The sequence below is a fragment of the Triticum dicoccoides genome, chromosome 2A (assembly GCF_002162155.2).
Source record: "Triticum dicoccoides isolate Atlit2015 ecotype Zavitan chromosome 2A, WEW_v2.0, whole genome shotgun sequence".
NCBI classification, from domain to species: Eukaryota; Viridiplantae; Streptophyta; class Magnoliopsida; order Poales; family Poaceae; genus Triticum; species Triticum dicoccoides.
The window spans coordinates 141,242,116-141,258,406 of NC_041382.1; the positions used below are offsets into that span (position 1 = coordinate 141,242,116).

At 47.2% G+C, this 16,291-nt stretch overlaps 3 protein-coding genes across 3 annotated transcripts; 1 reads left to right on the forward strand and 2 right to left on the reverse strand.

Annotated features, from left to right (window-relative positions):
• Positions 1-3,167: 3,167 nt before the first annotated feature.
• Positions 3,168-11,510, reverse strand: LOC119353847 (uncharacterized ATP-dependent helicase YprA-like). The gene is made up of 24 exons (XM_037620537.1): positions 11,244-11,510; positions 10,659-11,120; positions 10,414-10,482; positions 10,212-10,334; positions 9,977-10,126; positions 9,767-9,898; positions 9,601-9,680; positions 9,258-9,352; positions 8,892-8,959; positions 8,436-8,578; positions 7,616-7,723; positions 7,431-7,506; positions 6,347-6,483; positions 6,110-6,269; positions 5,828-6,007; positions 5,627-5,743; positions 5,229-5,384; positions 4,583-4,747; positions 4,381-4,493; positions 4,039-4,162; positions 3,865-3,960; positions 3,710-3,772; positions 3,531-3,602; positions 3,168-3,414 (listed from the first exon to the last, which is right to left on the reverse strand). The coding sequence occupies exons 1-23, from the start codon at positions 11,400-11,402 to the stop codon at positions 3,543-3,545; spliced, it is 3,036 nt and encodes a 1,011-aa protein (XP_037476434.1). The 5' UTR covers positions 11,403-11,510; the 3' UTR covers positions 3,168-3,414; positions 3,531-3,542.
• Positions 11,511-13,952: 2,442 nt separating this feature from the next.
• Positions 13,953-15,174, forward strand: LOC119353848 (flavonol 3-sulfotransferase-like). The gene has a single exon (XM_037620538.1). The coding sequence runs from the start codon at positions 14,044-14,046 to the stop codon at positions 15,040-15,042; it is 999 nt and encodes a 332-aa protein (XP_037476435.1). The 5' UTR covers positions 13,953-14,043; the 3' UTR covers positions 15,043-15,174.
• A 93-nt stretch (positions 15,175-15,267) lies between these two features.
• Positions 15,268-15,656, reverse strand: LOC119353849 (protein EGG APPARATUS-1-like). Its single transcript, XM_037620539.1, has one exon. The coding sequence runs from the start codon at positions 15,641-15,643 to the stop codon at positions 15,416-15,418; it is 228 nt and encodes a 75-aa protein (XP_037476436.1). The 5' UTR covers positions 15,644-15,656; the 3' UTR covers positions 15,268-15,415.
• Between the last annotated feature and the right edge of the window lie 635 nt (positions 15,657-16,291).

Here is a 16,291-nt window from a genome sequence, read left to right on the forward strand (position 1 = left end):
GTGGGAAGGACGACAAGGGCGCTGGGAAGGGCAAGGGCGGCCGTGGATGATCTTTTTCCATTTCTAGCATGTAGGCAGAACATTCTAAATTTTGGTAGTCCGATGGCATGTCCTGATAAAGTAGTCAGACGATGTGTGTGATGCATCGTTTACGTGGTTGAATGAGTTTGTATGAATTTGAGGTATGCTAATTGAGGTGTCCGAATGAGGAATGGATAATTTGAGGCGTGACCGGCCACTGCACGCGGACGCGTCCGGACATTTCCGTTGGCGTTTGAGGGGTCTGATTTACCGAGTCTGGTTGTAGATGCTCTTAGCTTTTTAGTTAGACCCATTGTATCAGTTTGGTCGTTGCGGTTTGTAAGAGCAACTCCAAAGGGCCGACCCATTTCGTTCGCCTGCGTCTGTTTGGGTCGGCGCGGACACAAGTGGCGGCCCAACGCACCGACCCAAACCCAAATCACATCTGTGTCGCGTCCGCGCCGACGCATTTGCGGCCCAAATTTGCGCCCCAAATGCGTCGGCGCGGACACAGAACAGACGCTTCACGCGCCTTCCCGCTGTCCGCCGCGTCCCCAGATGGCGGCCGTCCAACTACCCGCTGCCCACGCGGTCAGCTTAACTTATGACGACGGGCCCACGCGTCAGCAACGGCGCTCGTCCTTTTTTAAGTCGACCGTGCGGCGGGGCCGTCCTCATCCAAACTCGCCGTCCACATCTGCCATCCTTTGCTCCCTCATCGCCGGCAACCCTAGCCACCACAGCCACAGCGAGATGGGCCTCTTCTCCGGCGCTAGCGGCAGCAAGGCCAATGGCAAGTCCCCCGCCACCCCTTTCCTCCCGCCTTCGCCGGCACCGGCGCCTCGCCGGCAGAGGCAGCGCGTGAACGTGCCAGTGCACCAGGCGGAGTGGCACTGGCAGCACCGCCAGCCTCTGTCGTATCCCGATGTGACGCTGCTGCACGATTGGCATCTAGATCCAGATAGGATCCCAGTGCCGACGACGCCGCGGTCGGCTCGTGCTCACGCGGAGGAGGTGCGGCGCGGGCGGGCGCTGCTGACGCCGGAGCAGCGCAGCGACCTCGCCTGCGCAACCGACTCGCCCAACTGGGCGAGGTGGTTCGCCTTCGAGCACTAGGGGGCTAGGCGACGGGGCGTGCGCGAGGTCGACCGAAGGTCGCCGCCACCGGCGCTCGTCGTCCGCGAGGAGGACCAGGCGGCGGAGGACGCCTACCAGGCGGCCCTTGCGGCCGTCTGCCGGGAGAGCGAGGAGGACGAGCGGCGCAGGGCGGAGGCGGAAGAGGAGGCTCGGTACGAGGCGGCAATGGCGCAGGCCCTTGCCCTCTCCGCGGCAGGCGACGGCGTGGTGCCGCCGGTAGCCCCGCCGTCCCCCATCAAGCCGGAGTCGGAGCCCGAGCCGTCCCCCATCGAGCGCTACTCCTGGACGGGAGTAGTGCGCGAGTGGGTACGCGCGCCGCCGGTCTGGATGGGAGCGACGCCGGCGCAGGAGCAGGCATACCTCGAGTACTGGCGCAAGATCAGGGTGGCCGAGGAGCGCCGCAACGGCGAGTACCTCGAGATGCTCGAGCGCGACCTCGAGGAGGAGCAGTGCGAGGCCGAGGAGGAGGCGCGCCAGGCCGTGGTTGCACAGACAGCCACACAACCCCCCGCGCCAGCACAGCCCGACATGACAACGCTTTGGAACACGGCGTTCGCCTGGACCGGGCCGACGCCGACGCTCATCGACCTCACGGACCCCGAGGACGACGACGAGGACGCCTAGGGCAGCGCGCCGCCTCGTAGTTTAGGCAGTTTTTTTAAATGCAAATGTGGACGCGTGGACTCTTGCCGGCCTTCGTGACCGGCTTTAATATTTAATTAATGTTGTTTCTCTTTTTTAATATGCATGCGTTCATATTTTTTTTTGCGCCGTTAAAAATAGGTTTAGGCCAGCGTTGGGCGCACACCGACCCAAATGCGGAAGCGGACATCCGTGTTCGTCTGGCCGATCCAAACGGACAAAAAGCGGACAAAATCGCCGTTCGTTTGGGTCAGTCCGTTGAAGTTGCTATAAGAATATTGTAATTCATGGCCGGTTGATGTTTTCGTTAATTCAAAACCGGCTCATCCAGAGCCTTTTATGTGAAAAGGAAGACGTTGAGAGCACAACTCCGCGTCGGTTCATCCCCCACTATCGGCCACTCGCCCACATGTACGCACATGTGAGTGTGTTTAGTATCCCCATTAGCATCAGCCAGTTGCAGGTATGTGGCGCATTTGCATAGACAACGTATACTCCTAGGTTGATGGTCCGAGTATGTTTAAGGATTCCTGTTCTAATTGGGAAGGCAGATGACCACTTTTCTTCTACCTAAACGAGAGTCGCTCGAGTTGACCCGCCACACAGCCGAAACACGAGTAGTGGAGTACCTGTGGAAGTTCCAGCGGTCAACGCCACCGAATCCCAAACAGCCAAAAGATCTCGTTCGTATCGTGCGTGCGCAGAATATGCACACCGTAGTGGCTACGCGGCCGCAGCCACCACGGCACGATGCGTGGCAGCTGGCTGGGAGAGTATGATAACTTGATAAGTCCATGCCGCCTCCCGGTCAACCCCCTGCGTACGATGAACCGCCTGGCCAGTGGACGAGCCGCGCCGTGCTCCCCTGCCGGAAGCCACCTACACCTAGGGGGAGAAAAGCCGTCGTCGTCAACGATGGTGCGCGTGGATATTTTTGGAGGCTGAGCGGGCGGCGGGACGGGTGGTCGTGGGGAGGGGGTGGGATGTCAACGCCTCAGCTGGAGGGCAGTGGAGTGCGTGGATGCGGTGCGAGATATTTTTCCATGCGCGTGTCGTTCGTTCGGCTCTCGCGCGCGCCGGCCGGCAGCCGGGTCGATCGGGCGGTGGACGCTCTCGCGGCGGCGTGGGGGCGTCGTGTGTGACCCACCGGTGCCGCGATTTGTGATCCTGAGAGCCCCGGACGGCGCAGCGCGCGTGGGGAGCGGCCGTCCTGCTCTGTCGTTTTACGATGCCATACTTTCGGGTTATCCAGCACGAACGCTGTCTATTCACCAAAAAAACAGATGCCTAGCATTCAGATACTGACTACTCTTTTTTTTAGAAAGGAGGCCCTCGTCCAACTTTAATGATCTGAAGCACTTAAGTTATGCAAGGGGCCGTGTACTGCTTCGGTTGTTGCTTTATATAAAGCGGGGTGAAAGCCTGTTTTGAAAAAAAAGTTATACAAACACTAGTTTACAGCCACCACCGAAAAATGAAATGAAAAAATGCAGGCTTTAACGAACTGAAGCCCTTGAGTTTTACAAACACTAGTTCATGGAGCTGGTGGTTCCTAAATGCCTTGAAATCCCATGCACGCGTGAATCAGAGAGGATGTATAATCGGATCTCAATTCTGTGAATAAAACGTGCACATGCAATGAATTTCTGAATTGGTAAACCTTCCCGCAAAAAAAAGGACAAGGCCTAGAAACATTGTTAGTTAATGCATCACCAACACGCGGTTTGTACCTTGCTCGCACGTCAGCTTCGATCAGAAGCTTCTTCCACTTCAAAATACGACCTCTCGTGTTCAATCACTCCCTGCACACGCAACGCATCTCAGAGCAGGAAAGTTTTATGTGTTGCAATAAATGCAGCAGGATGGAGGGTGATTGGGTAATTGTACTAGCAAGCAGAAATCATTAAACCTTCAGGATCAAAATCGCCGCCTCCTTGTCCAAAACCTCATTATATTCACTACATGTCAATGACTGAAAAGAATAAGAAGAAACATATTATCAGCTCTAAGACGCTAACATCGTTTTTGTCTCAATAGCGAGCTCAGTACAACATTCAAACTTACTTGGATACAATTCGGACAGCCAGAAGCACTAGCGCAACTGCATGTCGAAACAAGCTCTAAAGCAGCAAGCAGAAGTTCCCCAAAAAGTTTTTTAACCTGCATGATTGAACAGACAAACTGCGGTTTACACCAAGATCATTCACATAGCCTAGATAGCCGAATATCTGCAATTACCTGCGTTGCCAGGCCGATACCACCTGGGTGTTTATCGTATAAAAGAATTCTTTCAGGCATACCACGGGTTTCATGAGGATTTACGCACTCAGTTCCCAGGTCAGAAGCACTACACATCATATGCCTGCACAAATCGCACAAGCAATCCCAGTTAAAAGAGCTAAATTAGTAAAGGCAAAGGATGCAACAAAATTATGACAGAATTCAATGCAAGAATAGCATTAACAGTTAAACAACAAGTGGTTGGCAGTATTCTTCTTTAAGACCAGTGCCAAACAATTGTGCTTCAAAATTACTAGTGTCTACCACAAACCATTATAACAGCAGTAAATGAGAACTTACAGAGGCAATATATTCAAGAGTGCGTGTGAAGCAGCATGTGAACCACCACGAAACTCTAGTTTCCTTTCCTCCACAGCTATTTTTGCTGACCGTGGAATTCGTATCCAAACAGCCTATTGTGGCATCATATAAAAAATACAAGTGTAAAAATCATGAGAAATGCATCATAATGTTGCTAAGATTTATTAGTTGAGTCACAAACCTCAGAATCATAGGAGTATGGAGGTAGTCTAAGTTCAACTGTGTCTAATATTTTACTGCTCGATTTACATATCCGATGAAAGCCAAACCATTTAGTCGACACCTTGCAACTATTTGCTTGCGCAGTTGTCTTCAAATGGTTGGTTTTGAATGCCGGAAGATAAGCCTTCAAGATTTTTTACAAGAGACAATTAACCATTGAGAACAAAATATCAGTATACTAGCAAATCACAAAGATTTCACTTAAAGGGAAGTTCAGGACTTACTGGCGTTAACTTTTTTAGATGAAAAAAAGGTATCGAAAAGAATCAAAAGCATGATCAAGCATCTCAGACGGAACAATTATCCTATTTCATGTTATACATCAAGCAATTATGGGGTTCTCCAAGAAAGGAAAAGGAAAAAATGAGGACAAAACATGGAACTCGGGGTTCAAATAAATCAATGAATAGTATAAGGTGATGTCATTGACATCTACCGGAAAAGGAGATGGTAGATAGTCCTCAGAATTAGGGAATTAGCTAGGGTCTAGAAAATCTAGATAAAAGAGATATAAACTATGTATTGCTCAACAATATTGTAGCGGATATAACTTCATAATAGAAGAATGTATAAGATCAAATGATGTAATGCTTTCAAGAACATACAAAATCTCCTCCAAGGACATTGATGTCAGTGTAGTCTCGTGTCTTTGTGTAATACTTCACATCAACTTTCCTGCAGAAAGCTGTCCTTGATGACAAATCAAACTCCTCAACTAAGTAATTAACACCCTGATGCATGTAAATAGCGCCCTCATACACCTGAAATTGAGAAAAGGGCACTTGAGATAATAAGCAAATAACAGCAGAACTCAGAACGGCAGATCCACAGTTCTCATCAATGGCTCAAGTATAGATTGCATACATAAATTGTTTTTAAAAAAAAGCTATGGTGCATAAATTCATGAATTTATCTACCTGCTTCGCCGACAGTGGGGAATAATTAAAGAGCCATAAAAGCATAACAGTGGCCATGTACTTTTGGAACAGTTAAAACATATTACCTGGAAAAATGCCTTACTTTCCTCAATTTCCTCCAGTAATCTGTTATTTAACTTATCTATCACTTTGTACTTGTCATGCTCAATTGCTCGTATGCTAATTGTCTGTGAAGGATTTTTCTGCAGAAATCCAAATACTACTGAGCACTGACGTAACAAGAGAAGGAGTTATTTTATATAACTGAGAATGAACAAGGAACAAACCTCTGGTCCAATATAATTCCACATAGTTGAAGAAAAAGGTTCAGACGGGTTGTTGACCAGAAAACCTTTGTCCTTTAGAGTTGTCATTATACTATCCAAAGTAGAACCAAAATGATTCTCATCATATTGCAGGCAGATTGGATGTTCATAAGCAGCACAGGCAATGTGCTGTCCTAAAACCTGCAACGAATTTCATATCCCGAGAAACCAAGCGAAGAGTTAGATACTCGAGTATTTCAATATAACAACATAGTCAGTTCAAATAAGCACAGATCTACGCACCTTTGGGTTATGTGAATCAACTTGGCAATGTTCAATTGGCTTGCCAAATAGTTTATCTGGGGATTTCATGAAATACTGATCTAAAGGACCCTCAAAGGCAACATAAATGGCTAATGATTGCTTTGCTCTCCTTCCAGATCTTCCGGCTTGCTGCCATAAACTACAATTAAAATTCTGTATCTTAGTGGGCTTCACAAAGAAACATAAGACTCTACTCGAATGATCTCTTTCACCTACCTCGCAACACTCCCAGGAAATCCAAGATGCAATGTTGCATCAATATGTCCAACATCAATTCCCAGCTCAAGAGCATTTGTGGCAGCAACGCCACGAAGTTTTCCCTCAAAGAGGTCAGCCTCAATTTTTCTTCTGTCCTGCAATAATTTGTTTTCGACTCTCACATGTAAGAGAAAAAAAAAACTGAGCAATCAAAGGGGGAGGGAGGGGACACCTGAATTCATTACTTCAAAATTAAGAGTTTTACAAGATTACGATTAACGCAACGATAGATAGTCAAGGGCTGCTATCTTATGGTCCAGATTCCTGAGCCAAACAGACTACACAGTTAGATCAACATCATCAATCTCTTGGCTTCGGAAAACTTTTGCATTACAAGTGCCCCAGATTTTCCAAAAAATGATTAGGAGCACCAAAGGACAGATCGCGTCACTGATGACCTGAGACATGCCTGTGTCCCAGGTCAGGGCTGAACTGAGAGGACAATGTAACAATATCAAGCCGTTGCCACAACCAATGCATGAGGGCATGAAAAGAGTAGGTGATCTCTATCTTTGACGGTAGACGAGCAGGGGGGGCGGGGGTGAGGTGTCATGCGACTGAAAGTGGTGGACATGCTCGAGGGAATCTTCAGACTCCAGCACTGACAACGAACATGCGAGTGATCATCGCGACGATGAGGCCAAGCGGAAAATAAACTAAGACAAGGACGAGCGGCACCAGAAGCATCGTAGAATTCATGTAATAATGTTTCCTAACAAATTATACACTTCGATAAAAGATAAAAGATCATTGTTTTCTTCTCTTCTGTACCTGGTCGGCTGCTTCTATTAAAACATAAACAAAGGGATTCATTCTCTCATGAACAAACATAGTTGCTACAACATCAAATTAAGGTGTATGTGATGCAACTGCTGGTAACACTTGTATCGCAAGGATACCTTTATCTATGCATTAGAGATTAATAGATGTTCCAAATCACGAGTGAGATTAAAGACAATCTTCATGCTAAACCCTAGATCAGAATTAAAGAATCATAAGTAGGATGTCAGAATATATTAGGAAAATGGCAAAAAATAACAACCTCTGCAATGTAGCCAGCACGATATACACAGATAGAATCTACCAATTCTTTTCCAGTCACCTCAAGAATTGCACGCCTACAATAACAGATAGATCATCTAAAGAACTAAGAAACTGCACATAGAAAAAGTACAAAAAACTGGGAAAATGAAAAAGTAAAAAAGAGATAGGAAAATGTGCTCTTACGTGTAAGACAGAACGAGCTCACATAGCTTCCTCGTTTTACAGAATGCAATGCAGCGGAGCCCATGTTGAACCATCTCAGAGAACAGATAAGAAACCTCTACTATTGGGCTAACAAATAAAAATATGATATATCAGTTTTTTTGTCAGAAAAAGAAGTTATCAGAAAATAATTGCAGGGTATATGAACAAATAAGAACTGGCACGCAGTATGAAAATGAATACATTCAAGATTGAATAAATTCTGCATCCTAAATGATGGCTCAAGCTTTTCCACTTGATATCTTCTGTATCTTAAGCTCATACGTCGCACATTTTTATGTAGAGTAATCACAGCACCATACTAAAGTCAAAGATGCCTTACTTTGAAGCAATAGCAACATAGCATATTGACTTGAGAATGATGGTGTCACAATTAGGAGTGCGTCACTTGACAAAGGTTTCAACCACAAGTAATATGGTGTGTTAAAGTAAAACTACATTTGAACTCTTGAGCCATCCTGTTAGGAGTCGACCCAGCAATACAACTGTTATTATTAGCAGGATGGCTGCTTCCAAGCCCACCTCCTGGTTTTCATCACTCGATCACTTCCTTTTCCACTAAGTGGTTGCTTAGGGACCTTAGCATTTTGAAACAAGTGAAAAATGACACTGGGGAAATTGCAATGTCATGCTAGACACCAAAGAATGATGATATATGGGTCATTACAAATTAAATATCATGCCTGATGGACAAAAAGACAAGCAGTTATGAAAGTTGAAATGTAGAACTACAATAAACAAAAAGTAACAATAGCATTAATTATAAAAAGGGTGTGAATACCTTGAGCGTCTAGTTACTGAACTACCTCGTGAGCCTCCCTCTTTTTTCATATGTAATGGGGGATTCCACAAGAGAAAATATTTAGAACCACACGGACTTCCATCATTCTGAATCAACTCGACATTATCCAATTTGGCCAGCTCCTGAGATAGAAACAGAATGCTTGAAGACAAATGTATGCAATTCCCAGAAGAGTCCATATAAATAAGTCTGCAGAGATAGCAAATTAAGATGGCCATCCCAAAATAATATTATCTAACACAATAAGTTCTTGTTCAACTCATTAATGTGTTCCTGCATAAGAAAAGGTTGACCAAAACTGATATGTTTTGAAAAAACTACTGCAAGGAGGAGCAAGTTTTACATACAGTAAAATTGTCAGGGGGAGCTGGTTTATTTTCTTTTAGTTACAACCACATATTTTCAAAACTACAGTGAGGAGAAGATATAACCTACCATAACATGCTCACGTGGGTTAGCTGAAGTAGCTGTACAAAACGTGAATGTAGGATGACAGCCATAAACTGCATATAGACCAAGATGCTTAGGAATTGTATCAGTAATACCTGAACTAAAGTATATCTACTAAGTTATATCTCACAATTTAATAAAATTAAGTACTCCCTCCGATCCAAATTAAATACAGCAGCTTTAGTACAACTTTGTACTAACGTTGTACTAAGGCTGCGACAATTAATATGGATCGGAGGGAGTACAAATTTTGAGAAGCTAATTGGCATTTCAGAGTTCTCTTGTAGCAAGATCAATGGAACCTTTTGAGTGGACTAACAACTATTGAATGGTTCAACAAAGTATACATACTATTTGAACAAATGCGCTTCAATCTTCTAAGTATAAGTGCAGTATGGCAGCCAAATACTCCTTTATATGAATGAGCTTCATCAATGACAATATACCTGAGTAGATTATGGCAGAAACATGTTATCAAATGAACAATAAATGATATGCTTACTAAATAAGAAAGTATAAATAGAAAGAAATATGATACCACCCGATGAAATAACACCGTTAACAAAATAAAATAAGGAAACTCTCCTCTACTTCCACCTGACATTTGATATCAGGTATCAGTTCTTTTTTAGGAACTGACACTCGATGTTCAAATAAAATTATTGACATAACTAAGTAAATCATTTAGTTCCACCTGAGATTTGACAAGATCCTTTTGAATTGACTGTGACATGGCAAGACTGACACGTGAAGCATATCTGGGTTGGTAATGAGCTGAGAGTGAGGAGAGTAAGTGATTAGACACACCAAAATAAATAAAAGTTAAGCATAACTCTATAGACCAGGGAGCACATATTTACCAGTCGTGCATTATCCCTGATCCAGAGACGATCTTGTCTAGGGGTATCTCCATCATAGATGCTAACATTAATATCAGTGTGAAATGCTTTCTTCATCTCCACTATAGTCCTCAACTGATCTTGAGCTAAAGCCTGCAATACAACAGCCAAGTGGGTTTCTCACAAGATTTCACATAACCATGCCTACAACATAGTGGGTTCTGCCTAGACCTTCGTCGGAAATATATATAAAGCACACGCCATCAAGTCTTGAGAGAGAGATTCAAGAACAGGAATATTGTAGCACAAAGACTTTCCACTTGATGTTGAAGTTGCTACCGCAACATGCTTCCCAGAAATGGAAGATTGTATAGCTTCAGACTGCACTTGAGTTCAAGTCAACATAAGAAATTAGCCTCAACAACAGAATATAGGAAAATATGGTAGATGACATACCCCATTATACCTGATGGCTATACAATCTAGATATTCCAATACTTTCTAGTGCTTTCCTCATAACTTTTGAAAGATCACGAGGAAGTTCTGAATATGATGCCCGTCTACATGGAATCTCTTCAATATGTACAATCTGAAACAAATAATCAGCAACATAAAGATTATGATTTTATTTGCATTGTTACTTCAAGAAATTGAAACAGAGTGAAAACCTGCCCCTCCTTTCCAAGGCCATTTTTCAGATGCTCAACCATTTCGGCAGGCCCTAAGGGGTGTTTATCCTGCAATCCAAATGCATTGTCAACATACTGTCCTACAAACCAATGCTTAGCATATGCCTAAAGGCTCCTCTTTATGGAAACTACACCAGGCTGCAGTTTGGATTCATGCTACCTGGGGTGAAAGCTAAGCTAAAATTGACAAGGCAAAACAGAAAACTCAATCGATGGAAACCTACATGGCATGACGATGCAGCAGATCTGACAAAACTACTCTTCTTATTCATGCTAGGCTGCTTCGATGCACCTTCCACTCCAGGTGCATCACTGGAACCATTTCCATTTTCCTTGCACAGTTTTCTCCTTTTCCTTGAACATCCAGTTGACAGGTTTTTACCTGTCGGCCCATCCTCTGCATAGCTCCCCGAACAGGGGATGCTAGAGGAATACAAATTTTTCAATACATCATCAACGTTTGTGCTATTCGGTATTGATGAAAGGTCATCCATAATGCCTTGCCAGGCTGAATTAGCCCCAGTCGCCACTTCCTGTGATATTGGTGGATTTGCACTCTGCTCTTCGGCTGGCATGGCCACTGAAGAACTCTGCGCTGACTTCCGTGTAAAGGGAACGAGAACAATGAATTCACCATTGCCGGTGGCAAGGCTGCCAATCTCTGCCTCTAATCGCAGTTTAGCACCCTTCATCATGAGAAACCATGCCGTCATCAGAAAAAGCGGCAAATGCAGCAATGCCGCGGAGCGTGACAAAACCATACCAGAACGGTCACAGAGAGACGGGGGAGGGTGGAGTGGATGGCGCACCTTGAGGAAGAGATGGAAGTTGCTTGAGATCTGCGCGGGAGGGAAGGAGCCCCGGAGCGCGACCTTGAGGTCCCGGACGGAGGCGGCGGCGGCGAGCGTTACGGCAGTGGACCGCCCGTCGAGGGCTCGGACCTGGAGCTCCCTCTCCTCCTGCGCCATCGGAGCGCTGCGGGAGCCGGCGGCCGCAGCGGCTCGTACGGGAGGGAGGAGGGTGTGGGTGGGTATCCGGCCGGCGGGTTTTGGCGCGCGCCGCGAGGAGGACGATGGCGGCGGTTGCGCACTTGGGGCTGTCGTCGGTCTCCCCCTCCTAGCAGTTACAGGCCGGTGGGCGCCCCGCTTTGGGCTTCAGACGCTTCGCTGCCGCAACGTGGGCCGAGCAGGATGAGGCCGGTGCGAGGCGGTACGGGCTGTGGAGTGAGGCTGTGGAGCAGGATGAACAGAAAATCGAAATAAATTTGCCCCCAAAGAAAGTAAATCGAAATAAATTCACCTAAAAAGTAAATCAAAATAAATGGAAAAAGGAATTTTAGTATTTTAAATTTTTGTCACCAAAGATGCACAAGTTTTCTAGGTGTATGCAAAATTTCATGACCATTTGACAATGGAGGAGCTCCGGACAAAAAACAAAAAACGGCGTTTCAAGATCTTTTATTTTGGAGCAATGTTTTTTTTATCCCGGGCTCATCCGATATCAAAATCACCATGAAAATTTGATTTTCTTTTGCTATTTTCGGATTTTTTTTAGTTTAGTGTTCACCCGGGAGCATATGATCTTGTGATCAGCTATGGACTGCGCATCCTGGGGACCTTTTGATTTGTGGACAAATCATAAAAGGATACGAATACAAAAGTTTCTTATGGTGACACTATTCATTCATTTGACTCAAAAGAATGGATCAAAGAATTAGCATACAAATTTAGTTGGAATTCCATAGAGATAAAAAGGATTCTATAATCCACAAAACCTCTTTTTTTTCACATTCTATACGCGAAAAACAAAGGCAAGGCCATAACTAGCATTATATAAACATAATTTTACTACTGCACAATTTTTAGTCCTAATTTGGGCGTACTTTTTGGAATTCATGTGTTTTTCCTACTCCCATGAATCAAACATAAAAATATGCAGAATTTATGTGTTTTTCATTCCTCTATTTTTCACATACAAATCTATCATATTCATGTGTTTTGAAATCATGCAAGTTAAAGAGGCCCTAGGAGGGGGAGCTCCTGTTCATCGCTTTTAACGCCTAGCGGGCTACTGGCGTACGAACCGCTTCATTCCCAACAGCCGTGGATAGGCGATTCGGAGGCGACAAGTTTTCATCTGGCGAACACTGACAACATAACTGCTTTCGTCCCCCTCCATCTGCTGCTTCGGTGGCGGATGGAGGAGGGCTCCTATTTCTCTTCCGTGTTGTTTCAGGTAGAGTTGTTGTTTCATTCGGTAGTGCTGGGGCAATGAAGACGGTGTTGCATTGAATAAATTTGCCTTTGTTTCTTCCTCAGCACGGCGATGCTCTCCATGGCATCAATGAAGAGTCGGCTTTGTGTACTTGTCGTTCTCTCGGCACGACGAGTTTAGTCTTTTTGTTCGTGAATGGTGGCTGCTACATGTTGTGGCAACGCCAACAGCCAAGACGAATTGGTATTCCTGGAACGGGGAGATGGCTTGTAGGCGGCGTATCTGGTTCTCTTCCCCGACCTCGCCAGTATAGTGCAGTAGATTCAAGTCCAGACTAGCACGAGGACAATCCCCAACCGATGCGCCACGTCGATATGTGCCTCGTTGCTTGCAGTGAGCCTTTTCTTTGGCTCTAAAAGCCTCTTTGGCGGTGGTGCGACCCTGGATCTTGCAAAGATAGAGGCTGGGCTTCATTCTGATGAGCGTCTCGACGACTCGAAAACTTGGCGCAATCAGAATAACTCCAAGATTGCACCCTACTTGCACAACCACTGGACGTTGTTGCAACAAACACACCAAGGCGTCGTCTGAGAGGGTCACCTGCCGTCTCATTTCAGGCCGCGGAGCATCAATCCAGTCTACAAACAGTACTGCCCCGAGAACAAGGACCACAAGGTCACGTGTGAAAGGTAGAAGACAAAAGAGACAATCTCATGCCAGTCGAAGAAGTTTGACACCAGGATCAAAGCATGCCAAAAGCCACAGACGCGTATCAACTAATAGGCATCCGAGCTCTCCAATAACGACCCCAAGAATGTGATGACACAACATGACACGACGGCAAGTCCCAAAAGAACATACTAGGATTTTCAGCCAAGCCCAAAATAACATGGTAGGGTTTTCACCCGGAGCCCCTGACAACAAGTAGGAGACCCACAATATTCACTCCAACCTTCCTTCTTTTTTTTCCCAGATTCAATTTTGAAATACACCTTTTTCATTTTGCATTTCCTAACTTCCAATTTATTCGAGCTAAACTCGTATTTATAACCCTACTCGAACGTGTCATCATTCTCACTCTTGTATTCAACTAAGACAGCAACTACTCCCTGTTTTTAAGGAAGAAAAACTAATCATGATGAGGTTGGGGTCTGCTCCTTGGCGGCCACGGCAAGGTAGTACCACTTCGCTTTCGACATTCAAAGTCAAAATTTGATCCATCGTTAATGAAGTGAACAAAAGGCACATGCGTGATGCAACGTGCCAACATTCACAGATATATATTCTCCCCCAAACCAGTGGAAGTGTCAGCCTGCTCTCACTTGATTGAGCACACTACACTTTTCTGCTCGCGCGCGACGCGGCGTGCGGACAGTCAGTCTGTTTCCATCTCCAATGGCCGCCATGGCCACCAACACTTCCGGCCCTGTTCCGTTCACGGACGTGGACGACGGCACGGTGCCGAAGCGCCCAGCCAAGGAGGAGTTCGGGGACCTCGTCGCAGCGCTGCCGCGCAAGCATCAGGCCGGCCTGGAGCTGCGCCTGTACCAGGGATTCTGGCTGCCGGACCACTGGGTCGCGGGCACCGTGGTCTTCCAGCGCCGCTTCGCCCCGCGCCCCGACGACGTGATCCTGGCCAGCTACCCCAAGTGCGGCACCACGTGGCTCAAGGCGCTGGCGTTCGCCACCATGACGCGCGACGCGTACCCGGCGCCGGCGCAGCACCCGCTGCTCCGCCTCAACCCGCACGACTGCGTCCCGTTCCTGGACGAGATCTTCGCGGACGGGCAGGAGGCCAAGCTGGAGAGGCTCCCGTCGCCGCGCCTCATGAACACGCACATGCCGCACACCCTGCTCCCCGAGTCGGTCATCGCCGGGTGCAAGGTGGCGTACGTCTGCAGGGACCCCAAGGACATGGTGGTGTCGCTGTGGCACTTCCTCCGGCGCCGGCAGCCGGAGCTCCCGTTCGCGGAGCTGTTCGAGCACGTGTGCGACGGCGCCGTGGCCGTCGGCCCGATCTGGGACCACGTGCTCAGCTACTGGCGCGCGAGCCTCGCGCGGCCCGACAGGGTGCTCTTCCTCAGGTACGAGGACCTGCTGCTGGACACGGGGAAGCACGTCAGGCGGCTGGCGGAGTTCATGGGGCGGCCGTTCTCGCCCGCCGACGAGGGCGCCGTGGAGGCGGTGGTGGAGCTGTGCAGCTTCGAGAAGATGAAGGTGCTGGAGGTGAACAAGAAGGGCTCGGCGGGGGCGTACCACGCCATGCCCCGGGACTCTTTCTTCAGGAAAGGGGTCGCCGGCGACTGGGTGAACCACATGACGCCGGAGATGGCGACGCGGCTGGATGAGGTCGTCCGTGACAAGTTTCGCGGCACGGGGCTCGCGGCTCCGTGATCGGGACAATCTGCATGCGTGATTCGATTGTACTGTATGCTTGGCTGCTGGCGCACGTTTGATTTAGAATAAAGAGATGCTGTTCTCGGCACAATCACTGCATACATCATCGAATAAAGGTTTTAACTATGATTGTCGATTGCAACATTTTGACAATAAGTGACAAGTTTGTTTCGTTCACCGAACTTGTCAGCATCAAACGATTATTGGTGCACAAGCCCGACGGTTTAGTTCAGTAGAATCAGTACTGCAGTAGCGGACGACTGATGCATTGGACAGACATCTACATAACTGCTGGTATACTCCACTGGATGCTACTAGTACGCTGAAGATCACCGTTGCAACAGCTTGTGAAAGCAGGCGATCGCCTCGCTCACGGAGCGAAAGCGGCGGCGGCCACCGCGGCGCCGGCGGTGCGGAGGAGGTAGTAGTAGCGCTGCGGGTTGGCCTCGAACGCCAGGCGGGATATCAGCAGGCCGCCGGATCCAGGTGCTTTCATCATGGCCACGGCCGCCGACGCCGGCCAGAAGAACATGTACGCGCCCACGGCGATCACCGCCGCCGCGGCTGCCCCGAAGATGAAGCCCGCCGGAACCGCCATCAGTCGCGCTCGGTACGAGTTTTTTTTTGTCTTGGTGTATGGCAGAAGGAAGGGGAGAAACGGGTGGTGAGATGGGGTGGATTAACACAGAGCTTGAGGAGCATTATATATTGTGCTGCCGCGCCGGTGCATTTTCTGCATTCTTGGGACTGGGAGAGCTTGAGCTGGGAAGGCGAGAAGACCCGGTAGCTAGTCTGCAGAGTACGAGGCGGCTCTGTTGCAATTCCAAGACTAGCATAGCAAGTGCAATTTACAAGACGGAATGCAAACAGGCGCCCTGTCATACTCCGAGTATTGTTCCGTGGACAGCCGTTTCGCATTCCATGGTCACTTCAGAGAATGGTTAACTATCGTCAACTGCTGGCTACATGGTACTTCCTCCTTTCCGGTTTATAAGGCTCAATTTAAAAATCTCACCAACTAAGATAAATGATGAGTGGTGCAATATTTTTTATAGTTTGCTTATCCAATTAATGCTCTTGTTTTTCTCAACAAAATATATTTACGAATGCATTAATTACAATGCATGCATGCATAAATTGCATGCATTGCTCAGTTTTCTCTTAATACTTGCGTGCAATGATTTAATGCATCTTGAAATCTGAACATATGATGGGGAACAACCAAATTGAGCCTTATAAAATGGAA

Coding starts and splice junctions, on each gene's coding strand:
- LOC119353847 (XM_037620537.1), bottom strand. CDS start 11,402: ATGGCGCAGGAGGAGAGGGAGCTCCAGGTCCGAGCCCTCGACGGGCGG. Junction 7,724..8,435: donor TCAGTAACTAGACGCTCAAG/GTATTCACACCC, acceptor TTTATTTGTTAG/CCCAATAGTAGAGGTTTCTT. Junction 5,744..5,827: donor GGAATTATATTGGACCAGAG/GTTTGTTCCTTG, acceptor GGATTTCTGCAG/AAAAATCCTTCACAGACAAT.
- LOC119353848 (XM_037620538.1), top strand. CDS start 14,044: ATGGCCGCCATGGCCACCAACACTTCCGGCCCTGTTCCGTTCACGGAC.
- LOC119353849 (XM_037620539.1), bottom strand. CDS start 15,643: ATGGCGGTTCCGGCGGGCTTCATCTTCGGGGCAGCCGCGGCGGCGGTG.